Raw genomic sequence first — 27,655 nt, 5'->3', positions numbered from 1 at the left:
AAAAAAAACTCTCCCGGGCGCTCTGGGAGCCTCCCGCTCCCGGCCGCCCAGGAGAGAAACACTGCTGTGTCTTTTTTTTTCTTTATTCTGACATGGAGCGATGTCAGAATAGAAAAAAAATATATATATATATATTTTCCCATTGAAATGCATTGCAAAATTTTTTTTCAGCGCGGCTCAGCCGAGCCGATGCATATGCGTTCGGCTCGGCTGAGCCGCTCAGCCACGTTCGGGAGCTGTACGGGCTATGGTGAATAGCCCGTACAGCACCCCTTCAGTTCTACCGAACAGAAGGGGTCCTGGGGCCGAAGCTAGCCGAAGGATCAGCCGAAGCTACGGCTAGATCCTTGGGCAGCTTCGTGAATATACCCCATAATTAAACCGATTAATAACATGTGCTAAAATATAATTTTTACTAATCTCTATTGAAAAGATCTTAAACATTTTGAAAAAATGTTTAATTTTTTTGGAACAAGAGATTGCCACATAAAATATTATAGCAACAAAGAGTAAAACCTAGATTCAAGCTTTGTACTTGGGTGTGATGATTCTTCTTTATTCTGGAGTTGATAAATTACACAGAAATGGAATGACAAAAGAAAAGATATGACAACTCAAGATATTCGCTGGAATGTTCTATATATTGTAATAGATTAGTATCAAATAGCAAGGGAAAGAAGCAGAGACCCTAACATTAGTGTTGCTCTAAAATGCCTCTGCTCAGTTTCACAAGCAGTTAAGCTGAGCAGGTCAAAAACTTTCAAATTTCGATTATCTCAAATCTAAATCCCATTAAAGTGTAGGGCTCACCCCCGAAGGAGCAGCTAGAACAAATGGGTCTCCCTAGCCTGTCTAGCGATTTTAGCAACCTGGCTGCCCCAATAGCACTTACCATTCTTCTGGGACGACAGATAAAACTAAGATCCAGACTGTAGATATAATACTGAAGAACATTATTGTAGAAATCACGGAGAGAGGGTTAGGGCTCAGAACATCCAGGATGGTGTAGACTCCTTTAAGTTGTAGAACACAGTACTTGCTGCCATCACAGATATAGGACCTTTAAGCCAATTGTGTTGATCTATGTCTTGAGCTCCTGGCTATGCAGTACTTGAATCAGAAGTTACCAGTCCCTTTAGGAACAGAACATGATACAGATGTCACTAGCACACCATGATGAATTTTCAGATCATAAGACTCTCAATTTTGTTGATAGATGTCACTCAGACAAAGTGCTTTCAGGGCTGCACAGAGTCCCCTTCATCAGGCTCAGAAATTACAATATTCAGTTTAAAAACTGCCATTTTATAGATATACATAGAAGAACTGTAAAATGGCAGTTTTGAAACGGTGTAATGTCATTTCTAAGCTTGATGAAGGGGACCCAGTGCAGCTCCGAAAGCACTTTGTCTGAGTGACATCTATCAACAAAATGGAGACTCTTATGTTCTGAAAATTCATCATGGTGTGCTGGTGACATCTATATCATGTTCTGTTTGAAGCGGCGCCATCGGTGGTAACTGCATGCACCCATTTCTATTTTGGGACACCAGTGAGGAGTACTGCACGATCTCTGGATATCCTTCAGGAACAAACTTTGAAATTACAGCAGATGATCACTTCTCAGACTCCCCACACCTGTTGAAGTTACTCTGTCATCTTCATCCTCAGTTTCCATCACAGGGACCCCAGACTCAGGTCTCAGTGTGAGGACATGGCTTGGCCTCCTAGGCACCAGGCCTAGAAAAATCAGCCAGTCCATAGCTGCGTCCCCCCAGACAGGGCCTGGGGGAGAAAAGGTGCCTCACATGGTTAACCCCGAATATTTGTGTCCTCTCCCTGCATGCACCACTGGCCATGAATCTCCTAGTGCATAGACTATAGCATAGACTATTAGATCAGTATCAGACTGAATACAATCTGACAACAACTACATTTATATAAGCACTCCTGCTTACAGAGTGCTACAGAAGTAAATGTTGAAAAAATTCAGTTGGCTTTTTTTTAGACCTCTGGAGGGAAACTACAACATCCAAATGCAATAAAATAGCATGAAAGCCCACCGCGTCCGCTGAACATGTTGCCAGGGGTGTCCCTAGCCATTTTGCGCTGGTAGGTGGGGGAGTCGGGGGAGTAGGTGCTGGTGGTGCATGCTATAAGGGGGACTGGAGGTGGGAGGTGTATGGCCTATGCATCATATGGCAACCACTGACATCACAGGTTGCCAGAAGCTGTGCGGAACGCCAGCCAGAGCATCCGGCATGGCTCCCGCTGACCAGTAACATCACTGGTTGCCAGGAGCTGAGCAGGAAGCTGGTCAAGTCATCCCAGGTTGCTAAGAGTTGGGAGGAAAGATATATATGGCCCTTACACATCTCTGCCTGGCTCTTAGTAACCCAGGATGTTCTGGCCAGAAAAGGGGGCTGCAGGCAAATTGTGCAGCAGAGCATCAATGCCACTCTGCCTACCACCCCCTCCTTATGACCCAAAGGCTTTAACATCTTGGAAAGACACAAATCCTTAATTTTACAGTTTTGCGGGGTGTATTAAAGGCAATGCCAGGATTTGGTTAGGTTCACAATTGGACCAGTGGCCAGCACCATTCATTCAGAAATCAGAATTTTTACAGATATGCTGTAGTTAGAGGAATACAAAGGCAACAGTAACAACAGCAGCACCCCACCTTCTCAAAGTGTGTGCTTTTAATTTTGTAAATATATCACAGGAAAAGACTTGGCTGCATGTGGCAGCTAACTGGTGGAAGCTGTTAGGGGGTGTGGAAGACATCCAAGATTAATGCCTGGTTTATTTTCATAGAGTTAAGGCAGTCACCATTGTCTTTGGACAGGCAGTTATGTCTGTCAGTCTCCACCCTTGAAGCTGCACTGAACATCCTTTCTGATAAGACATTTGCAGCAGGGCAGACCAGCGCCTCTAATACATATTCTGCAAGCTCCCGACAGTGATCCATCTTAAACCAGTGGCAGTAGCCCATGGGGTTTTCACTTCCAGGGTTGTTTGTTTCAAAACTAGAGCCAATATGCTTGTTACCTGTTGCTATTGGGAAAGGCTTTGTACAAGAACTTAAAAGCACCTCCTAATAGTGATGCATTTTGTCTTTCCTCTAATGTGATGGGATTTTTATATTGTAACATATTTTCAAGATTTAGGCATAATATTTATAAAATGTATCTCTTTATTTTTATTCAAATATTTAAATTATTTATATATACCGTGGAGTGTAAAAAATGTATTCCTACTTTTTTCAATACATCTTGGTGTGTGAGGCATACATTATCTTTCAAGGCTTGGTTTTGCATTCCGTATTTCACTTTTAATGCTTTCTGATTTACCAGTATATTTCTTATCATAAATAAGTAATTTTGTTTCTTTGTGAATGACTGCAAAATCTGCTTGTTTACCATTTAACAGTCTATATTTTTCTACTTCCCATCATGTTGGATTTTGTTATGAGGGAACACTGCATCAAACTCAATAGGGAACTAAAGCTGCAAAATCATAAGGAATCAAGCACCCACCAAGCTACTGTTGTGAGAGAAAGCCTGCTCTCAGCATTACTGTTTGCTCCTAAGCCCTCAAGCTTTTAGGTACACACAGCTGTCATTTGCTTTAAACTTTTGAAAGAAAATGAAGGAATCTAACAAACAGTTTTGTGTAGAGCACATTTTAAATGATTTTTTGTTCAACAGTGTTGGCTTCTTTAAGCCAAAATTGACAATATATTTATTTTTTGCTCATTTCACCAACAATTCTTAAACAACCATTTTATTTTTCTGAGTGATTATGTGTTTACATCACTTTGTGGCCAATAAAAGAGAGTGGGAAAGCTGCTATAAAGTGTAATCCACAACAAATCTATTGATAAAGCTCATAAACGGAAACAATAATAGGTTTGCGTCCCTTTTATACATTGGTTGAGGTTTATTATCATTTTTTTGTTATAGGTATACAATTCTTGTTTTACAACTAAACATTTTAGCCGAACGGTGTTCGGCTCACTTCACTTCTGATCGGTCATTCACTCGGCTGCCCTCGGCAGCTTTGTGAATAGACCCCTAAGTATACCTTTTGGACCATGTTTAATGTTACACCCATATTTAGGCCTCATTCACACAGCATAGAGTGGGGCCGTACAGATCTGTGCGCCATTCACGGGAAGGACAGGTGCTGCGTCTGATTGTACGCTGAAGCCTGTTCTTCCCTATGGGAGGATGCGGCCATACGCTGATGTATGCTCACCCGAGCTGTACATCCACGCGGGTGTCCGTGCTCGGACACACACAGGATCCATCCTGAATTCTCTCCAAAGTTGGGGAAATCCTTTTGTAGACAGTTGTCACCGCAACAAGTGTCCCCATTGAGAGACTTTCTCCAAATTCCTGCTCCAATAACAAAAACAAAAAACATCCTTGTAACCTGCAATGCCTAGAATAATACACATTGGATTTCACACTCGGTAAGTTGCTTGGTATTCTGCTGTATCAGCAAGTTGGCATACAGGAAGCATAGACTGGGTCTCAGGTGCTATGTTCAATTGCATAAAGTAGCATTATGAAAGCTATAAGAAAATACCAAATATTGTTTATATATACACATTACATTATTATAGCCAAGCCTATATAAGAGCTACATACTGATATACTGCCCAAACCAGCACGGACACAACACATTTCTAAAGGCCACATCAGGATTGTATAACTGAATGAAAGGGCATCCTGCTACTCCACTTCCTCCAAGTGTCCCCTAGGCTTCTAATGTCTCGCTCGCAGCAACTATCACTAAGGTCCTACTCACAGCAATCATCTTTAAGCAACCCACTGATATTAGTTCATATAAAGGCAGAAGCAGCAAAGCATCAAGAAGGAAGAAGCAATTAAGGCACAAGTCGCTGATGCACAAGTCACATAGGCCCAAGCATGAGCACAATACAGGCTAAGGCAGAAGCAGAGTTGGAAGTACTTTAGAAAAAAGGGACGAAACAGTTTGGGAATAAGCTGAAGAGGAAGAAGTCCATCATTCTGTCTTGACTACCTCAATTGACCCTGCAAGACAGGCTTTGCAATTTGTCCTAAGTGATCACAGTAACCACACAATAGCAGAGAATGCTTCTAATTTTACCCATGATGGTCCTGAATATCCACTGGTGTACAGCGCTGCAGCAATCAACCATACAGGTCCATTCATTTCTTTGGACTAAATGAAATTTAAAGTAGTATTGAACTCTGAAACTTTTTTCAATAATGAATCCAGATCAAACAATTATACATTGCTCAGCAAAGCGTTGCTTTACATTTTTGCCCCAAACTTTTACAATCATCATGTTTCTGAACAGCTGCTTTCAAGTCTCTCAGCTCAGCTTCCCTGAACTTCCTGTCAAGTACTAGATCACAAAGGACAGTGCAGACTCCAGCAACTGTTCATCGATTAGCTTGGAGGAGGGAGAAGAGGGGGCCAGAAGGGAGGGAAGTAGCTTGATTTGCTGTGTCTGTGTGTTTGTAGAGACACACACAGCTTACTAGCACACACAATGGTGACTGCATAGCACTGTGCTTGAGAACGGAGGCAACAGAAAGCCAGGACCAGCACTTAGGGGACCAACTGATTCTGCAGGAAACTAAGGGGTCTATTCACTAAGCTGCCGAGGGCAGCCGAGTGAATGACCGATCTGAAGTGAAGTGAGCCGAACACTGTTCGGCTATTCACTTCAGGCTGGTACGGCTGATTTCAGCCGTACATCTGCCGAGCCGATGCATATGCGTTCGGCCCGGCTGAGCCGCTCGGCCATGATCGGGAGCTGTACGGGCTATTGTGAATAGCCCGTACAGCACCCCCTCGGTTCTACTGAACCGAAGGGGTCCTGGGGCCGAAGTTAGCCAAAGGATCGGCCGAAGCTACGGCCAGATCCTTCGACAGCTTCGTGAATAGACCCCTAAAACGTTTAAACATCAAGGAGCAGCATCCATTGTAAGTGACTTCGTCAGCATTTGAAATAGCTTAAAACTATGTTGATTTTAATATAGCTTTAAGTGTTTGTCCTTGCTTTGCTTAAGTCCTTACATAGAAATATTTAATTGTATACACAACAAGCGTGTCCAGGAAGCCAGTCAAATCAATCAGAGAATTGATAATGTTGTTTAGCATAGTACCAGACTGGAATCTTTACATAGAAGGCTACTAGTAAAGCAGAATTTAAAGTTTGCCATTGCTTAGGGGAAGGTCTTAGCTTGTGAGGCTGCACCCATATACTCAAGAGTTCACACTTTCTATGCTCCACCACTGCCCTCCACCACTGGAGGCCAGTCCTCTTCCAGTATTCCAAGGGGAGCTTCCCAAGCTGGAGCTGTGATGCAATGACCCATTCCTATGTACTTGATTAAGTAATGTAGGCTCTTACAGATGCTACAATGGCTGTTTACAAAATAGTCATGCCACTATTGTAAAAGGGGTGGCAAGGGGTTGTATCAACAGCAGACACAATACCCCCCATGTGCCACTCCTAAATGTAAAAATCAAAATGGCACTTTTGGAAATGAAGCTGCCTCTTCCATTTATATTTCAGATTTAATGAACAGTAGAAAATGCATTAAAAAGGCAAAAGAAGCACAATTAAAGAATGACTTAAAGTGTTAAGGACAGCTGTACTTTCAATACAGATGCCCTTTAATAATCCCCCCCACCCCTTTAAATTAAGTGCATCCTTCCTGGTAAATTACTGGTAAATAACATGCCATTCTCCCCATTCCAGTGGTCTTCACTGGATTAGGGAGGCCTATTGTCACCCACCTTTTGCAACAAAAATGTCACTGCCACAACCTATTCTTTTTGCACATGTATGCCATGAGTCTATTCATTCCTATGGCTAAGCCATGCTATAGCAGTCTCCAGCCATCCAAAAGAATATGGTTCATCTATAGGAATGAATGGGACAAATTGACCACATATTTTGTTAAAATTCTCTTCAGATTTCACAATCCAGACTGTTGAGGTGAAATGTCCAAAAATCATGCGCTTTGTTTTCTAGAAAATGTTGCTAATTGAATTGCCTCAGAGCCATTGTTCAGTCTATTACTTATCTCATTCATGCTCTGTTAAACAATACAAACAAATGTCTATAACTATGAGTTATAGTACTGTCCTAGAAAGGAGATGCTGATGCATCAGGCTGTTTGCCCTCGTTTGTCCTCAGTTTATAGTTTCATCTATGTCTATAGTTCATATGCTTGGATTTTTTTCAATGCCACTTTTACAGATAGGGTGTGGACTAGTGATTAAAGTGAATAGACATGTAGGTGTTTAATTTAAAATAAGTTTTTCCATAATATTTGTCTTTTTCTTTCTTGTTACTAAGGCACATTGTTAGAGGGTCTCAAAGGGCCTGTGGTTATTTTAATTTCCTCAGTATGCTCTGTTCCTTTATTGTTCTCTTTCATTTTGGGTTAGCGTTTTCCTTACTGTCTGTGGGAGCTACATGTTGTTTCTTGCTTTTTTTTTTCTTTACGTCTATGTCTTCCCCTTCCTTTTCTCCCTTTTTTTCTTTTTCTTCTCTTATTTAATTTCCACTTCCTGTTCATAGATACATTTTTCTATATACATTGCCTAATTTAAATATGATTTCCTCTCAACACTAGAAGCCAGTAGACCCAACAGAAATCTAAAATACTGAAATGCAAAAAATGGAAGCACAGGTGGTATTCTTGCAGTAATCATACTTCTCAAGGGATACAATACCCAAACACTCCAATAGAATAAAATTGCATATCAGCTGATTCCAAGTTAAGGGGCGTAAGCATACTGCTATTAAATTGAATTCCTTGGAGACAAAGCAAAGAGTGCAGCAGCTTTTTAGCAAAAGAGTTTAGGGGTCTTAGAAAGTCACCTTTGTCTTAATATGCTTTCCAAACACAGAGTAGGCTCCATTCTTGCAGAGGGTATTGGAATAGCTCCAACTCTTTTCAAACGGAGGCCGGTCTAAAGAGGGATACTTTGCATTAAATCCATGCCTTGATGTTTCTCAAAACACAGCATAATACATATCCTTATCTACTATGAAATGGATGATGAGATGCCTTTTCAAACACCAACTCTGCTATGTTCTGCAGAGGCTACAACACCCATCCGCTAAGGACTTTACCTACTTTTCTATTTCACTTTAAAAAAGATTTCTTTTTGATCCAATTTTGACCTTCTCTTGGTAAATGGCTCCCTGATTGGGACTATATCATTGTAAAATACAGCCAGAAGTCTTGGCAGTGGAGGTTAAATGAAACCTCCCTACAGGATGTTGGAGAACATCTTATAAATCCTCTAAAGGTGTAAATCTAATTGGTTGTGATGAGAACCTTCTTTGCACTGAAATTTGGCTCATCAGGTTTATGGATTTATAGAAAAGGTTTGCAATTTAAAGATTGTTTAGAGGAGAATTATGGGGGTGTGAAATACACTCATCCCCATAATTGGAACGTGTGACACTGTAGCTGCCACATGTCGGCTCTATTGATCGAGAACTGATCGATCACATACCACTGAACGCTCAGTTCCCGATCATTTCACTGCAGAGAGCAGTGACTGTAAGTCACCGCTCCCCTCAGGGATTTCCCCTTCCTTTGTTCCTCCAGCGCTGTCAATCATGTAGTAGGGTGGATCGCGACAGCATTGTCAGAATCCATCCAGTCTGCAGCGTATGAGGTATGAGGTATGCAATTTCACTATCTTAAAAATAAAGCAATGGCATTCTGTTTGTACTGGAGATGAGGAACAGAATGCATTTAAATAGGGCTAATACTAATCATATACTATAGAGTAACACAAGTTTAGCAGTTTTTAAGAAACTAACCAAAAGAATACATTATTCACAAACTGTGTTTCCTACTGGACACAGTTTATTTCTGTTATTTGTTTGTAGGTTTGCGTATTGGAAAAATAAAGGGACTCTAATTCACTGTAGGTTATACTACATAACTGTCAGCTTGCACTGCAGTACTGTATTTCATAAACAAAGCCTGTTTCATGCACCATTAATCATCTTTTCTCACACCAGCAGCAGTCATAATAAAACACATCCGTAAAAGGGTGGTGCATTTTTTATTGTATTAACATACAGGCACATTCCTAGATTATATTGGATTGATATTAATAAAAACATTGCTTGTGTTTGTAATAAAAGAAAACTAATGTCACAGAGAGAAGCAAACTTGAGAGAGGAAAAGTACTTGAATAATGACAGCTATTATGTAAGGTCAAAAAGAAGATTCTGAAAGAACATAATGCGAATTGCTCCAAAGGAAAAAAGTGGCAATTGAAGTATAAGATATTAACCTAAACAGATTGCTTATTATAATGCATTATCAATATAACTTAACTACTGAGAGCTATTGTTGCTACAACCAAGCATGCTTCTTTGACATTTATATTCATCAATTTATTCTCTCTTTTAGAACAATTCCAGCAAGCAATTTGCATCTGTAGCTTTTTATATTCCCGGGACACATTATCTATCTACCTATCTATTTTATGAAGCCCCTTCCACCTCAAGTGGAGTGGCTATTTACATTTATGGGGCTATTCACGAAGGAGCCGAAGGATCCAGCCGTACCTTTGGTTCAGTCAAACTGAAGGGCTGCTGTATGGGCTATTCATTATAACCCGTACAGCAGCCGAAGGGCTCAGCCGAGTTGAAGGCATATGCTTCGGCTCGACTGGGCCGATGTGGCAGCCAAAGCGGGGCGAATGGCCTGCCAAAGGCCGGTCGTTCGCCCCACAAATGACAGCTGGGCGGAGCCAGCTGGCTGAACCGAAGGGCTGCTGTAATGGCTATTCACTATAGTCCGTACAGCAGCCGAAGGTAGCCGAGCGGCTCAGCCGAGCCGGAGGCATATGCTTCGGCTCGACTGAGCCGAAGTGACAGCCGAAGTGGGGCAAACGGCTTACCAAAGGCTGGCCATTCTCACCGCAAATGACAGCTGGACGGAGTCTTTAAAAAATATATATTTTATTTATTTTTTCATTTGACTATTTATTGAAATTTTTACAAATTTTTTCTACCTTTTTCCCCCCTGACTATTTTCATTGATTTTTTATTCTATTTTCTATTCTCTTGAGGTATCAAGCACAATAGCCAAGCCGAATACTGCCGAGCAGCATTCAGCTTGGCTATTCTGCTCGGTACCTCCATAGAATTCATAGGGGGAACGGCAGCGAGTGAGCTGCCGGAGCTCAGCTCAGCCGATCCAAATGTTGTCAAGGTCTTTCTGCCCTTAGGCTCAGCCAAACATGCAGAGCATGTTCGGCTGAGCGAAGGAAGCCAATAGTCGAACTGCGTTTGGCTCACTTCACTTCAGCTTGGTTATTGGTTGCCTTCGCAGCTTAGTGAATAACCCTGTTAGTGTTGCTAGCACTGATTTGTAGTCTAGTATCATTTGATTATTTCTAAATGTTCTGCTATCCATTAAACCTACCTGTAGTGGGGTGTGACCCTGCTACAGAGTGGGGCAGCCTATAGGGGAACTTTAGGAGTGTCTATGCCTCCCCAGTCAATCACTGGGAGTTTAATGGCCAGTGGTGCATGCAGGGGAAGGATTTTCCGTTTGCTTGGGCATTCCACCCCCAGGTTTTGCCTTGGGGTGGGATGTACAAGGTTTGAGAAGCTGACTAGGCCTCAAGTCTGGAGGGACCCAGGTGGGGTCTGCAACTATCTTGGAAGGAGAACTAGAGGAGCCCTATGACTGCTGGATGTGCTAGGAAGCCAAGATGGCATGGCACTCAGGAACAAGTCCGGTGTTTCTCCCAGGGAAAACCGCATGCATACTGTGCAAACTGTTGGCTCTATAAATCCTGTATAATAATAATAATATTGCCTATTGATATCTGAATCCTTCTACCGTCATTCCCAGTTTGGATGTTCTACAATAAAAAATCTAAAAAGGCACTTTAAGTGACTGGCACCCAATTTACTGATTGCATCCCACAACCCAGCTAAGTATCAATATCTGAGAGTGACATGTCAGCCCTCCCTGTCTTATGGGGTCTACCACAGGCCTCTGGGGATCAGAGGGATGCTACACATATTTTGTATATATATTATACAAACTCACTCTAGATAGAGTAGTAATGGTTCCTTTATAGTTATATAAACAGACAAAGTGTAATGTTTTAAGTATAAGCAATGTACACTCTTTATTTTTCATAAATGAAAGTCTTCCATTACATTTGCTTTTTTGTACAAAGGGTATTTGCAGAAAACAAACACTTTGCCCAAATCTACCTTAAAGAAAAACAGTACAGTTGGGATCTAATTAGCAAACAGCACCTGCATATGCAGTGCAGCAGTCAAAATGTATTTATTTTAACAGGTATTTATATAATGCGGATAATTTACGCAGCACTTTACATACTGCACATTCACATCAGTCTCTGCCCTCAAGGAGCTTACAATCTAAGGTTCCTATCTCACATACAGGGCCAATTTAGACAGGAGCCAATTAACCCTGCAGCATAACTCTGGAGTGTGGGAGGAAACCAGGGTACCCGGAAGAAACCCAAAGAAGCACAGGGAGAACATACAAACTTCTTGCAGATAGTGAACTGGCCAGGATTTGTACCAGGGACCCCCAGTGCTGCAAGGCAGAAGTGCTAACCACTATGCTACTGTGCTGCAAACATTCATTTCGGATCCATTCAGCTTTTTATGTTTTTTGGATTTCGGATCTGAAATTTGAGTTGGTTCATTATTCAGATTTCCGATCTGTCCGTACAAAGTCACATGACCGTGACTGTAATGCAACCCCCAACAGCCCAAAAAACACATCTGATTGGGCAGAGAACAGTCACATATCTGAATTAGTTTTATTTTGAATGAAATTCGGACAGATCCTAATTTTTGTTAAACACGCATTCGGGTTTGTTTGCATTCGGACACGTTAAAATTCAGATGCATCCAAATGTCCGAATTTAACGTAATTTGATGACTATCCATGGAATTAAACAAAATTTACATGTCTATTGAACATAGCACATAGTATATACTGTACAGTAAAATGGTTAGAAGTATGTAATGTATAGCCCAATGTACAGATTGCTTGAGTCAGCAGTATGTAACATGCAACATAGCATACAGGGTAGAATGTCAGGAGTATTTAATGTACATAAATAGCTTACATGGTACTTTAATCAGAAGTAGTTAACATACAACAGAGTGTAGAAAGTGCAGAGGTCGAGAGTATATAGAATAGAACAGAACAGATAGAGTGCAGGGTTTGTATATAATGTACAACACAGGGTATAGAGTGTAGGGGGCAGAATTATTAAATATACAGCAGAATATACAGTGGTAGGAATAATGTAATATATTGTGCCTTGCACCTGCAAGGAATACATGTCTCCGATTTGGTGGTTGGTGATAGCAAGAATGCTCAGTGTTGGTGGCCAGTGGGAGAAAAAAGACCCAATATTGGTGGTCAAGGAAAGAAAAAAATGGCCTTGCATCAGAGGCAGTGCATAGAAAAAAATGCACTAGTATCTGTGTCAATGGCATGAAGATTGCCCTTCATTAGTTTCCTTGGCAAACACAAATGCCCTGGCATTAGGGTTTGTGGGAGGTAGTGTTAACTTAATTGGTAGGAGGAATGTGCCCTGGCATCAATGAAAGAAAGACTGTGCCCATTGTTGGTGTCAGTGGGAATGAGAAACCCTATTACTGGTGTCTGTAGGAGGAAGAAGGCCCCAGCAACGGTGCTCAGTTACCTTTGTCCCATACCACAACCTCTGACTCTGCCAGAGTCATGACATCGGCCCTGAAACTAGTAACTATCATGTAGGACATCACTCACCCGTCAGTGCCAGCATATATCAAGTGCTAGATGTTCTGCACAATAGGAGTTACACCTTTGTGCTGACCCAACGTGTACACAGATGGGTGTATCAAGTGGAAAAGTTCTAAAGATGTCCCAGGAAATCTCTAGTTTCAGCATTGCAGGCACCTTGGAGCTCTCTAGAGACACCTCTGTCTCACCTGCTAACACTACCAATGAAAATGGTATGGCTTCATCTATGGCCACCCACATTCAGCATTCAGATTTTCACCTAGATTGCATTAGATGCACATATATACAGAGGTTTTAACAAAGCTTATAGGTTGAGTTATGACATTTTACTCCTCACTACACAGATCCCTGAATAGTGGAAGTTTCAACCCAAAAATGCGTCAATACAGGGGACAAGCTCACTTCATAATCTCCGCCATCCTACAGCCACTTACCACATCGCCAGTACTGTGTTTGGCCACAATTTCACCCAGGACTTCCCAAGTGGGGGTTTCCAACCCCAGACAATGACTCTGTGTAATGTTATGACAGCTGCCCCTTTAGGGCTCCCACTAATCTATTAAACAATCTTATCCATTGCCAGGACAAGTACAAAGACAAGATGAGCAGGTTCTCAGACTTTGCGGGTACTTCTGTGCGATCACAACTACCTACTATGCAAATTTGAGGTTGATTTACTAAAGACAAATAGGCTGTTCACTTTCCAAGGGAATTTGCAGGGGAAGTTCCTTCTTAGCTTAGTGAATGTGGTGAAATATCACTTTGCAAAGAATCCCCAATCACAATCCCCAATCACAAGATTGCAGCTGCCCCTTTAGGGCTCCCACTAATCTATTAAACAATCTTATCCATTGCCAGGACAAGTACAAAGACAAGATGAGCAGGTTCTCAGACTTTGCGGGTACTTCTGTGCGATCACAACTACCTACTATGCAAATTTGAGGTTGATTTACTAAAGACAAATAGGCTGTTCACTTTCCAAGGGAATTTGCAGGGGAAGTTCCTTCTTAGCTTAGTGAATGTGGTGAAATATCACTTTGCAAAGAATCCCCAATCACAAGAAAAAAAAACCAGTATCTTTGCGGGCACATGATAGGATATTGGAAGTCAGCAGAGCCTCTCCTTATGCACTAAACCAAGAGGAAACTTTCCCCGCAAAGTGCAAATTCCTTTGGAGTGTGAGCAGCCTATTTACCCTCAATAATCAACCATTTTGAGTCCAACTTCTGCAGGGTTGGAGGTTGAGCCTTCAGTAAGCAGTCAATAGTGGCCCTTTCAACAATTTGAAAAGACCTCTGGCTGCAACTACTTCTTTATCAGGTCATCCCTGGCTGATTTTCAGAGGATGATGGGCAAGTAGATCAGGTAGGATTTCAAAATGAACACAAGAAAATGTGCCGTAGGCTTAAAAGTGGATTACATTTAAAAGATGAAAGCAATCAAAGACTGGCCTTAACTGGTTATGAAAAAAACAACATGTCAGAGCTTCTATGGGCATAGTGAGGTATTGTTCTGATCCTGGACTCCTTATTCTTATTTACGCTGAAGATAATTTTTAATGACATTGGCTGTATGTTTGGGGTCGTTGCCCTGCTGCAGAAAAAATTTGTGGCCAATCACATGTCTCCCTGATGATATGGCATGATGAATAAGTATCTGCTTGTATTTCTCAGCATTGAGGACACCATTGATCCTGACAATTTGGTCAGGATCAATGGTGTCCTCAATGCTGGGAAATACAATCTTTATGGGATTAGAGTTTCTAAGACACATTTGCATAAATCCACTAAGACGTTACAAGCAATGGAAGTCCTTAACAAAACATTAACTGGCTAGCATCCATTTTGAAATTACATTACCTGGGATTTTAGGATGCACAAACTATAGAATAATTTGTCCCATCTGATCCACTGGAGACTCTACAGATACATAAGTATTTGTTGTTGCTGTTCTTTTTACATAATTACTTTAATTTTCAAAGTACACTGGGGGAAATGTATCAAAACTAAGGCAGACAAAATCTGGAGCAGCTGTGCATGGCAACCAATCAGTTTCTCTCTTTTATTCTCAAATCTTAACTGAAGAGAGAAGCTGATTGGTTGCCCTGGGTAACTGCTCCAGATTTTGTCTGTTCCAGTTTTGATACATTCTCCTCACTGTGTCTTGACTTTCACTGATTTTTTTTATTTTTGATAAACATTCTTATCATAAAAAATGTGCAGACATATGCAGTTAGCTTGAATATGTAAAGCTTTTATATGTTCAACTCAGTGCACAGACCCAGCATGCCAAGGTGAACTTACTCCTGTGCACATGGGCGGGAATTACTTTCTTGGGCACATCCAATCAAGTGGCTGAGGAATAAAAACCCAGAAGAAGACCAGGACCAAGATGGAAACACCAGTGAAGGAAATATGGAGTGCTAGATGGGATTGCTTTGGCAGGTAAGTCTGCTATAATATGCTAATATGCTGTGCATACTAGCACATTATGGCTAATAGCTCCATGGGGCTTTTTTCCTCCCCTCACTTTTATTTCATTTCAAGTCTCTCCCACCATTAGCAACGAGGCTATTGTGCCTAAAGTTAAAGTATTTCTAAAGCCAAAACTTTTTTTATTTCTCCCTATGGAAATATGACCACAATTCCCAAAAAGTTGACGCTCTGTAAAATCTACATGAAAACTGAATGCAATGATTTGCAATGCTCATAACCCCATATTTTATTCACAATAGAAAATAGAAAACATATCAAATGTTTAAACTGAGAAAATTTACAACTTTAAGAAAAAATAAGGTCATTTTTAAAGTAATGGCAGCAACACTTCTAAAAAAAAGTTGGGACAAAACCATATTTACCACCAGTGTAGCATCCCCTCTTCTTTTAACAACACTCTGTAAATTTTTGGGAACTGAGGAGACTAGTTGCTGGAGTTTTGGGAGAGGAATGTTGTCCCATTCTTACCTAATATAGGATTCTAGCTGCTCAACAGTCCTTGGTCTTCTGTGTCGTATTTCTTCTTTCATGATGCACCAAATATTTCAATTGGTGAAAGGTCTGAATTTCAGGCAGGCCAGTCAAGCACCTGGACTCTTCTACTATGAAGTGATGCTGTTTTCAAAGATGCAGTATGCAGTTTAGCATTGTCCTGCTGAAATATCGAAGGCCTTCCCTGAATAAGACATTGTCAGGATGGGAGGATTTGCTGCTCTAAAACCCGGATATATCTGTCACCGTTGATGGTGCCTTTCCAGATGTGCGAGGTGCCCATTCCATACACACTAATCCCCCTCCATACCATCAGAGATGCAAGCTTTTGAACTGAGCACTGCATCATGTTTAGATATTGCTTCTTCTTTGCATGATAGAGCTTTAACTTGTATTTTTGGATGACACGGCCAACTGTGTTCACAGATTGTGATTTTTGGAAATATTGAATTGCATTCGTCCAGGTCGGGAACTCAACCATCTGATACATGAAATTGTCCCGCAACAGGTTCAGAAAACGGCCAGCCTTTATAGAATGAGCGGTACCATGTGACCAATCAATGTCAGGATAATCAAAGTCACCCACTATAACAACAGTTCCCTGCTTCCCAGCTAAATTTATTTGGGAATGTAAGCCCGCCTCCTCCTCATCTCTAATGTTCGGCAATTTGTAACACACACCCATACTAAGTTTACAACTAGAATTAGTCTTATCCAGTTCTAGCCACAAAGACTCAACACCATCACAAATTTCTGTTGTGAGGTCATCTCGTATGTGTGCAGCACGATTACTTTTCACATACATGCATACCCCTCCCCCCTTCTACCAACCCTCTCCCTGCTGAACAGGTTGTACCCTTGTACATTAGTTGCCCAGTCATGTGAGCTGTCTAGCCAAGTTTCTGTTATTCCCACTATATCGAAGTCCTCTTCAAATAGCATAAGTTCAAGCTCCTCTAGTTTGTTTGCTAGGCTTCTAACATTCGTGTACATACATTTTAGTTTGGTGCTTGTGGTTTGCGTTTTATTATTGCCGGTTCCTGAATCACAACTTATTCTTTTATCTGACCAAGGTAAGGTAGCTACATTATTAATTTGATTTCCTGGAGTGAGTCTGCTGTCCCCCCTTGGATTCCTGCCCTCTACATTCAATGCATCAGTAGTTACATATGCTGTTTATTTTCCCCATTTTATTCCCTCCCTCCTCCCTCCAAACTCTTTAGTTTGAAAACTCCTCCATTCTTGTAACCATTTTCTCCCCCAAAAGTGCTGTACCTTCCCCATTTAGATGCATCCATCTCTGCTGTTGAGCTGGTAACCGACTAAGGAATCAGCCCAGTTCTCCATGAACCCAAAGCCCTCTTTCCAACACCAGTTCCACAGCCACTTGTTCAGTTCCCTCAATTCCCTCTGCTTTTTATTTCAGTGAATACTGCCATGGATGTCCTTTTCTTCAACCTAGCACCAAAGTCTTTGAACTCGTTTTTCAGGACACTCCATCTGCCTCCAATAATGCCCAACCCCATCCATCCATCTGTTCCGCAATGTGTCCAACAAGAGCCCCCAGTAAGCAACAGACTGTTCGAAGCTCAGGGTCCCAGTGACATATTACCCAGTCTGTCTTCCTGATAATACAATCCCCCACCACCAAAATCTGTATTTCCTGTCTCTCCATCCTGCTCCCATCCTTACTGGAGCAGTTAGTCCCCCTGTGGAAAGGGGAAGCGTCTTGCTCCAGCAATGCCACCCCTGAACTAATATCCCCAATATCCTGTAACCTGGCCTATTTTTTTGGGGTGTATCAGTTCAGGGCTGGCCACTCTGGCACTCTTCCCTCTACCCCACCAACTAATGGTAAACCAGCTACACACCTCGAGATCCTGCTCCTCCATACCCTCCTCCTCCTCTATACCGCCCTCCACCAGAACCTGATGAGTAAGATCCAGACTCCTCTCCATGTTGTTTATGCTCCGCAGTATTGCCAGTTTATTGTTTAGATCCAGTATCTGGCTTCCAAACAGACAACTAGCTCACAAATAGGTTACTATTGTTGCCTATTATGACCCTAACACACCACAGCTCAGATTTCTTTCCCACTTTTTTCAGGTGATTAAGCATCATGCTAGGGGAATACTGTTGTTGGCAGGAGACACAAATTTAGTTCTCAACCCTCATCTTGATAAAACCAGGAAACCTGGAACCTCCAGGACATGCTTGAATGTCCCCCTAGATAAGTCTTCCCTTGTTAACCTCTTAAATGAATACCAGTTGGTGGATGTGTGGAGAGAGCTGAACCCCAATACCAAAGATTACACTTACTATTCTAGTCCTCACCAAGTCTTTTGTAGAATTGACCATGTGCTAACAACTCGGCAGTTGATACCTTCCTTTTTAGGTGCAAAAATAAAGGCTATTCCATGGTCAGACCATGCCCCCAATGTTATACATTTTAAAGTGGAAGGTGGGACTCCTAGCCTGAGGCATTGGCACCTTAATGACTCTTTATTAGCCACTGAAGATAATTTGGTATATATTGAATCATGTGCCCGGCAGTACTTCACATTCAATTAGGGGTAGGTTCAGTCATCTGTGACTCTGTGGGAGGCACATAAGGTAACCATGAGGTGCCATCTGATAGAGTTGGCCACCCGTTGAAAGAGAGAGCGTTTGTGGCAAATTGCCAAGTTGCAATCCAAATTGGAGGAATTAGACCAAGGCCTGAAAACCAAATTTAATTATAAGCTGTCAACTCAATTGTCTTCCATTAAAATGGAATTGAATCTTTTAATGGATCATCAATCTGAAAAAACACTTGGATGGGCTAAACATACATTTTATTTTAGGGCTAATAAGCCTGATTCACTGTTGACCAGGACATTGAATACTTTGCCTACTCAGAACACTCCAATTCAATTGAGAAACTCACGTGGAAACATTTTTGCGAACCCAGAAAACATTTTGCAAACATTCCACCGTAACCTGGTAGTTTTATATGCTAACTCACAGAACTTTCGGCAGTCGGATGCAGATGCTCTCTCGTACAATGTTCAACTTCCTCAGATCTCACAGGCTATCTCTCATAGACCACCTCAATTTGGAAATCATAGTTGAGGAAGTCCTTGCTTCCATTAACCAACTTAAATCTGCAAAGGAACTGGGGCCTGATGGCTTCTTGGCCCTATATTATAAGAAACTTGCCCCACTTTTAGCCCCCAGATTGACTTAATTGTAAACTTTTCAAAGAGATGGCCTCACTATGAATTCTTCGTCACTTACGGCATATATTACTATGGTTCCTAAGCCTGAAAAAGATCCCCAGCTCTTTTTGCTTTGGCTATTGAGCCCCTGGCCATTCCTCTTCGCTCTCATCCTGACATCAAAGGTATTGAACTGGCTGGGGTGCAATATAAAAGCTAGCCTTTTTGCAGATGACATCATGGTTACTCTCACCCAGCCACATATCACAATTTCTAACCTTCTATGTCTACTAGATAAATGCTCTATGATTTCAGGCCATTACTGTGTGAATTGGAGTAAATCTGCTGCATTAAACATGATGCTGACCATTTGTGTAGTAATTTTACGTTGTGTTGGGCAAAAAATTACATCCTTTATTTAGGAGTTAGAGTTATCTCTTCTTAGGAAACATTGTATATTTTTAACTATATTCCCCTATTTTACGCTTTAAAGCATATGATGAAGACGTGGCAGACCCACAACCTCTCCTGGTTTGGAAAGGTGTCCGCAATTAAAATGACTCTGTTACCTAGGTTTTTTTATTATTTCTGGACGTTGCCAGTACCTGTCTCGGCATTTGCCCTGGATTCAATGCAGTGTAGTATATTACAATTTATATGGCATCGTCCTAAGACTAGAGTTACTAGTGCTACCCTATATAAACATGGGCAGGGTGTGGGTATAGGCCTACCTAATGTAATGTTGTATTACCAAGCATCTCAACTTCTGCCACTTATAACCATTCAACATTAAAGAAATATTCTGCTTTGGACTATGCTAGAAATTCCAGCGTGTTTCCCGATTCCATTATCAGCACTGTCGTGATAGACCTAAGACTCTGAGACCTCTTATGCAACATTCTTTAAGAGTTTGGGACTCAATTAAGTATTCTGCAAATCTATCATCTCCATATTTAACACTCCTCCCCTTATTTGCTCAACCGCTATTCAAGCCTGGTTATGCTACTGCTTCCAATTTTCGCTAGTGGATGGATAATGGGTTCCATATAGTTTATGACTTCCTGCATTCCTCCAATGTACTCACTTGGCGACCATTAAGGAAAATAAATGACCATCAGAAGTTGAGATGTTTCAGTACCTCCAGCCTCAACATTGGATTTCTACCTTGGCTAAAAGGAGGCATCCACTATGTCCATTGACTAGTTTTGAACATGTTTGTTTAAATAATCCAGAGGGTCCCAGATTAATTTCTCTTCTGTATTATCAATGAAATAAATTACCTAGTCCCAATATGCATAGCTATGTTGATAAGTGGGAACGGGATTTTGGTCAAGTGTGGACGGAGGAGGACTGGAAGCAGGTATGGAGGAACATGGCAAGCTGTTCTCTAAATGTTACTAATGCAGAAGTAGCTTACAAAGTGGTCATGAGGTGGTACATGGTTCCAGTCCGTATCGCTCACTCGAATCCTACCTTATCAAGTAAATGTTTTCCTGGTTGTAATGAGTTGGGAGATATGTTACATATTTGGTGGAAGTAACCATTTGCCACCGTATTTTGCTCAAAAATGTATAGGCTTCTCAGGAAGCTATTTACAGTAGTAAACATATTGTAAGGAATCTCAACAACACACTATTTAATTTGAATATAGATGGATTATCTAGAGCACAACATGCATTATCTGATATTATTTTCCTAACTGCTAAACTGACTCTAGCAAGCAACTGGAAAAAACAGCAAATCCCTTACTTGGAGTTTGTTCATAGAACGGACAACATTATGTTAAAGGAGTGATTAACGAACATTTTGGTTGATAAACAAGCTTTAGTTTTGCATATTTGGGAACCCTGGACAATACATCAACACCCTGAAATTAACTTTTCTAGTTTTCATGGCATCTGAGTGTCCAGTGGATTCAGAGGAAGGGAGACGTGGCTTTTTGTGCACACCTATTTTCAGTATCTATGGGGGTGATGGGACCGGGCAACCTATTTTCTAAGATTTGTTATCTTTTCTAGCTCCGCCCAATTGTTTATAAGTTGCCATTATCTGTCAAAATGCCATTCTGCCACGGGTGTTCATCGCAGCAGACGGCACAGCGGTCATCGTATAAAAAAAAATATTTCTATTTATTTTTGATTGTTTTATTTTTTATTTATTTGAGTTGTTGTCGTCGTGGACAGCGCTGGATGTCGTGATTGACACTGGATTAAGTCGATGGATCAATTTTCAATTGTTTAAAATATTTTTAAATAAAGGACAAAAATCCTTTGTTGTGTTTTTTCAAAAAAAGGATTTTTGACTAAAGTCTGGTGTTTTTATTTAATCTTTTATGTAACCCTTTCCTGAATGGGTAGGAGTACAAGTACCCCTTACTCATTCACAAGGGGGGGGGGCGCATCTGGGTGCCCCTTTATTAAAGGTGTACCCTAAAGTGAATAAGCCCCCCTGCCTGCAACCTCACAACCAACGCCCCAGGGCTTGTGGGGAAGAGGCTCTTGTCCCCATCGTCATGTGGACAAGGTGCTTTTCCAGGGGTGACCCTGGAAAAGCACCCTCCCAGTGCCCGAGGGTATGTGACCCGGTATCGTGCGGGGGGTGCTCGCTTGTCCCCCCTCCTTTGCTGCCCTGCCAGACCTGTGCTTGGTCAAGGGTCTGGTTGGGAATTTTAGGGGGGACCCCATGATTTTTCCCTTCATTTTGGGGGGAGGGAACCCTAAGGGGGAATCCCACACACTTTTTTACTTGTTTGTTTCCTGAAAAAAATCCTACCAGACTTTAAGGGTCTGATATGACTTTTGGGGGGAACCCCACACTTTTTTTTAATGGAGTCTCTCCAAACATTCACACCAGACCTAATGGGTCTGGTATTGTTTGGGAGGGGGAATCGCACGCTTTAAAAAAAAAAGAAAAAGTCATTTTTTTCTTTACAAATGTCAGTTTTGCTGCAGCAGGTTCCATACATTGTACAGATGCACCACTTTACGGGGACCCCCCAGGCACGATATTTAATGCTAGTTATTCATATAGAAAAAGGAGTCAATTTTCTTCTGATCATTAAGTGACCACACTAGCATCACTAAGTTGCAAACCCTCAAAGACTGTAAATTGATTTAATGCAGCACCCAAAACCCAGAAAAGTGAACTTCAGAATTAATTAGAACTGTATGAAAATATGGTTCTGTGTATAACCCTTCTTATTTTAAATGATAGTATGACATACACAAAACACAGCAACCTACTGCAGAGAGAAGCAGTGTAATTGTTATCAGTTATAAACACTGTCTCCACAAAAGGGGATATATCAATCAAATGCTTCCTGAGACACAAAGCGTATCCTTTAAAGTATATCATTATGGAAATGTTTAAACTGTGTTGTTCTCTCATTTCAAAGCACTCAAGGATGCCTCATGGTGTGATGAACAGTACATAAATATAATTTGTTCCTGCTCAGTGCTTTTACACTGGGGACTCTTCTGCACTTGAAGGACACTAGAATTTATTCACTGAAGTAAGGGTTGTTTTACATATATGTCTCTGCAATAAAGCTGACTTGACACACAGAGTAATCTGTAAAGTCTCTTTTACAAATGTGCTAATAATGTGAAATCATTGTAATATTAATGTAGCTAAATACCCAAGATCAGCATTATTTTGTAGAGGTGAAAAGGACAGAGAACAATTACATGAAGGAAGTTTTCAGTCTGCATCTAATTTCCTTTCAGGCTGTGCATTGCAGTTTTTTAAAGTGCGATTCTGCCACTGTACAATAAAAAAAACGTATATATGGGGCCCTAGTGTACAAAAAAGCACTATTCTGCCACTGTACAATAAAATACTTATATATGGGGCCCCAGTCTACAATAAAAAAACAGAAATGCATATTTATACAGCACAGCTTTGTGCTTTCCAAATGGGAATTATGCTCTACTTGCTTCATGAAAATGGAGCGTCATTTAAGCCAATGAAAAAAAAAAGGGAAGAGGAGAGCCCAGTCACGTAAAGTCATAGGAATGCTCTTTTCTCCAGTTACCAAGTTCTCTCAGCAATGTTAAACTGAGAGCATTCTGTGAGACACCATAGGCTTCACACCACTGCCTGCATTTTATGAAAAACTCCTAAATGCAGGAGCTGTTAATAGCCATATCTGCTCTACACTATAAATGTGGGTCTTATTATACATAAATGTCAGGTCCTCTTTACTATAGTCATTTGACAATGCCTATTCATGGAGTGGTTAACTAAACTAGTTGCATAAGTATGAACATACATGTACACCATCAATGTTTATATTCTAAATTTTTCATATTCATTTTCATAGTTAATCAGTTCATCAGCAGTGCCTGAGTAGTGTCCTCTGTGGTGCATTTAGCAAGCACTTGTATCTTAACAGTTCTAAACCTGTGGTGAGATTTTTGTTATATGCTATTGCTTCTATAAGTGAGATCAAGAAGAATCTCAGCAGTAAAAGTAAGCAATTCACAAATTGAGAAATACCCTTTAATTGTTTCAAGGACCATATGAAGAAGTGACATCCCTTGTAAAAGATGACTAACTGATACCTGATGGCTCTAGGAAAGACTGCTGGATGAGTCATCTTCTGCTAAGTCTGAGGGATATCCCAATCAGAAAAAAATGCTGAGCAGCCAAATAATTACTATGAAGATCGCTGAAAACATTTTGTACTTCCTCATCATTGGTCATGCTAGTAACATCAGAAAGTCATGTGCAATGTATGAAAAGTAAATAATTCAGATCACTTTGACATGAATTTGATTTATTAATGTCAATACTTTGATACATATTGTACATGCATATTTGTATGCTAGCTATTTAACTGGTTTATAGGCTATAGAATGAGCTTAATAAATGTTTTTTATTGAAAATGATATATATGATGTGGTTTGCTTTTTCAGCATTTTTGGTTTAATGCATGATACATAGATACGCCTATGTGGGCCTTCTCTGTAGTAGCTATACAGTTTATACTGTATATAGGTTAAATATAGAAGTTTGTGAGCTAAAATTGCCACAAATTAAGATTTTGTATTGGGGCTCAGTTGTTTGAGTATAACATAGGATCTATAGAACCAAGTGTTACCTTACCATGTCCAAGTATTTATTAAATTGAACATTACTGCTAGTTATATCTGTTTTTGGCAGTAGGAAATAATACATAATGTAAAGTGTTCAGCTGCAATCAAAAAAAATATGAAAAAGTTATCTGCTTTTTTAAATATCTACAGCATAAACAGTTAAGACTTAAACTTTCTTACACCACCAAACTGTGATTAATCACAAAGCTAAAGAGTGAATGGTTCTGCAGAGCAGACTCATTTTATATAAATTACACTTCATTCTCAAATCAGCAGTGCAGGTTTAAATGTTAAAAATTGAAAATATCTTCAGAAGAGAACAAAGGATAATGATTTCCACTTTGGCACAAGGGTGCCACAAGTATATTTTCTTTTAAATATTAATTTAAAGATTAAGATAAATCCCTATTGCCTGAACATCTCCTAATTGGTTTTAAGGGTACAGCGCGAGTATCCAAATTAATGAAAAAAGAATAGGACTTACAGCATTGCATATGTGATATATTCATTCCAGACAGGTCACATCAAAAACAGTACAGTATACTGAATACAAAGCAATAAGGACATTTACTTCTTTGTGACAGCTCAGTTGCTACTATGGCTGATAGAAGGGTTGACAGCTAGTCAGTGCTTTTACTTTAGGAGTTTTTCTGAATATTGTTAGTATGAATAGTCTAAAAATGTTATGATGCATAGACCGCTCAAATGCAAGAAATGCTGGAACCTGGGATGGCACAATTAAAATGACTAAAACTAAATTAATTAAAATTAAAAACAGCACTGGCTTCTCATAGTAATAAATATATGAATTAATAATGAATTAATTATTTTCTGGTCAATATTTGCAACATTAACAGTACCTTTTGCACAATCTGCACCGTGAAATCCCGGAAAGCAGTGACAAATGCCAGACACACATTCACCATTCCCATCACAATTCCGAGGACAGTCCTGCACAGAGTCTATCAAACAAGCAAAAGGATCCAATTTTAAGATTTTATAACAAAACACAAGAATAGTGAATATACATACTTTTTTATTAAATAGTTGAAAACACAGTTTTCATAGATACACTTTTTTTATTGTTTTCACTTCCAAATACTTTAAGATTCTGAAAAGCCAATATTGCAAAATTCTTTTACCATCCTGGACAGTCAGGACTATAAAGGATAATCATTTCCACTCTTGCACAATTTTCTGGTTTAGCAATGCAGTTTTCTATGTCAAATCATTGAACTGACGTACAGTGACTGACAACATTATTCACTGACATCTCACCTATCAAGTTGATTTCTCCAATTTGATTCAAGTTCAATAGTGAAGAGAATAATGTTTTTTTCTTTAATTTTTTATTGAAGTTATAGAGACAAAATAAATATGGGGTACCTAAGCTTCCTCTGCTGGATGCAATAGGCAACAATCTAATCACAGTACAGAGATTAACATTTTGCATTTAGGGCTATGCATAAGAACTGGTTGAAACTAGTGGGGAAAAAATCCCCAGGGAGGGAAATGGGGAAAAGAGGTGGGGTAGGGGTGGGGTAGAGGGGGTTCAGGAGACCAGGGATTGAGATATAATCAGATTAGGATTTTAGTTATCCAATAGAGGAAGATTGATGCACCACTTTAAAAACCCTGCTTTGAGCAGAAACATAGACTATACAGTTTCTGAGAAAATAGGTATAGTACTTAGAGATTCTTAGAAGTCTGAAGGTCATTTAGCCACATTGTCAATGCTTTTTGTAATTTCTATTGACATCCCAAACTTTCATGGCTTTATAAAAACACAGTATGGAATCCACCAGGCTTTTCCTAAATTCCAATGTAGGAGGCTCAGATTTTTTTATTGAATATATATGGATTTGTGAGCATTATTATGGAGAAGACCAAACAAGGTGCAAACTGCTGAGAAAGTTGTAGAGAAAGTTAAGGGTTCAACCATCCTCACTAGACAAAAGTGAAAGGAAAACCAACTAAGGTCATTTCTGTCTAAAATTCTGTGTCTGATTTCCAGTAGTCCTGAATTCTGTGATAAGTCCAGGACACATTCAAAAATCCATAGATTGACTATAGCAAAATGTTGTGGGCCCACAGCCCAGGCATCTTCACCACCACATCATAGTTTGCCTCTCTCCCTTCACCATGGGTGGAAGAGAGGAAGATTCTGGTTGGCACATCTATGGCTGGACTTTGGCCCCAGTGCATTAAGGGGTACACGTGTGACACATGACAGGCTGTGGATAGAGAGCTGCCAGGAGCCCCACAGAGAGGGACTGTGAGTCAGGAAAGAGAGCTGGGAACAGGGGAGCATTGTGGAGGGGTAACCTGGGAGATACCAAGAGCAAGGAGGAGGAGAGTAAAGGCAGCAGAGTGTGGGGACCAACAAGGCCACCAGGGAAGAGGGTGCAGGCTAGATGGGGGCCCATGGCATTGTGGGCTACCTATCTACTAACCCCCCTCAGAGTTGTGCCAGTAGTATAGAGACCACCAGAGAGAGTGGCAGCCAGAGACAGTGGGGCCTACCTTCTACCCACCATCATTTAGCCAGGACAGCATGGCCTACCTCCTATCCACCTCCATCCAGCCTGAAGAAGCAGCCTTTCGAGAGCAGACTGTCCAGAAGGACATCTGTTGGATGTTAGATGGATGTGTGTTGAACTGGCTTATTTTTGTGAAAATCTTGCTGCTGCCATACAGCCTTTTTGGGGGTCATTGCTACATTAAATGCTGGAACAATAGGGCACACTAAGGGCTCATTTACACTAGTGTGGTTCCACACGATTAATGCACCATACCACACAAGGCACTTACCATGTGTTAATAGTGCAAGAGGTTCATTGCATTGCCATTCATTTGAATGGCACCCAAACGCAAACCCCAAACACAATTGCAAGCCTATTGCAGACTTTGGAGACTGTCAAAACGGATAGGCAAAAAAGCTGCGTGACCTATTTCACTGCTGCATATTCTCTAAATGTTTGAAATAGGAAGTTGTGATGTTGATGTGAAGGACAAATGGTGAAAAGTAAACAAATGTACATAAAAAAAGGAAACAGTAAAATGAAATATTCCACATAGAGTAACTGTCCTTTTCTAACTCCACCTCACTGAAAAAATTGATTATGCATTTTATGGGTGGTTTACTTTTTCTGCAAACATTTTTTATATTCAGGTTACTTTTTAGGTTGTTTTACACTAGTACAAAGTCAGTAAAAATTAGCAGAAAAAATGTAAGACAGCGGCCTATATATAAGAAAAAAAGTGTAGGAAGCAACATCTTCTCTGGCCAAAAAAAACATAAATTGGGATAGTTTTAAAACACCATAGTATCTAATTTCATGAACTTATGAAATATTATTATAGATCAGTAAATATTATTGCAAAATATATTTAGCCTGTGTGAATTGTTGAGTTTTTAAACTGGCATAAACTGTGTTGTGTAATTTTAAGTGCAGAGAAAAAGAGGAAAGTATGCATCTTGTCTTCTAAAATGTAAAAAGCTAAATGCAGCAATATCTGATATACAGCATTATTTT

At 40.4% G+C, this 27,655-nt stretch overlaps 1 protein-coding gene across 1 annotated transcript in view; it reads right to left on the bottom strand.

Annotated features, from left to right (window-relative positions):
• The window catches only part of LOC108799553 (teneurin-2-like), a gene marked incomplete at its 3' end in the record, with an annotated part of 264,072 nt that overhangs the window by 59,843 nt on the left and 176,574 nt on the right, over positions 1–27,655 (bottom strand). The window contains exon 5 of the mRNA XM_018571426.1: positions 24,980–25,081. Coding sequence (XP_018426928.1) covers positions 24,980–25,081 — 102 coding nt within the window. The remainder of the gene's footprint in view (positions 1–24,979; positions 25,082–27,655) is intronic.

This window comes from Nanorana parkeri, unplaced genomic scaffold (assembly GCF_000935625.1).
Source record: "Nanorana parkeri isolate BGI_ZX_2015 unplaced genomic scaffold, ASM93562v1 scaffold1755, whole genome shotgun sequence".
NCBI lineage: Eukaryota > Metazoa > Chordata > Amphibia > Anura > Dicroglossidae > Nanorana > Nanorana parkeri.
This window is presented reverse-complemented; position numbering and strand designations above follow the sequence as displayed.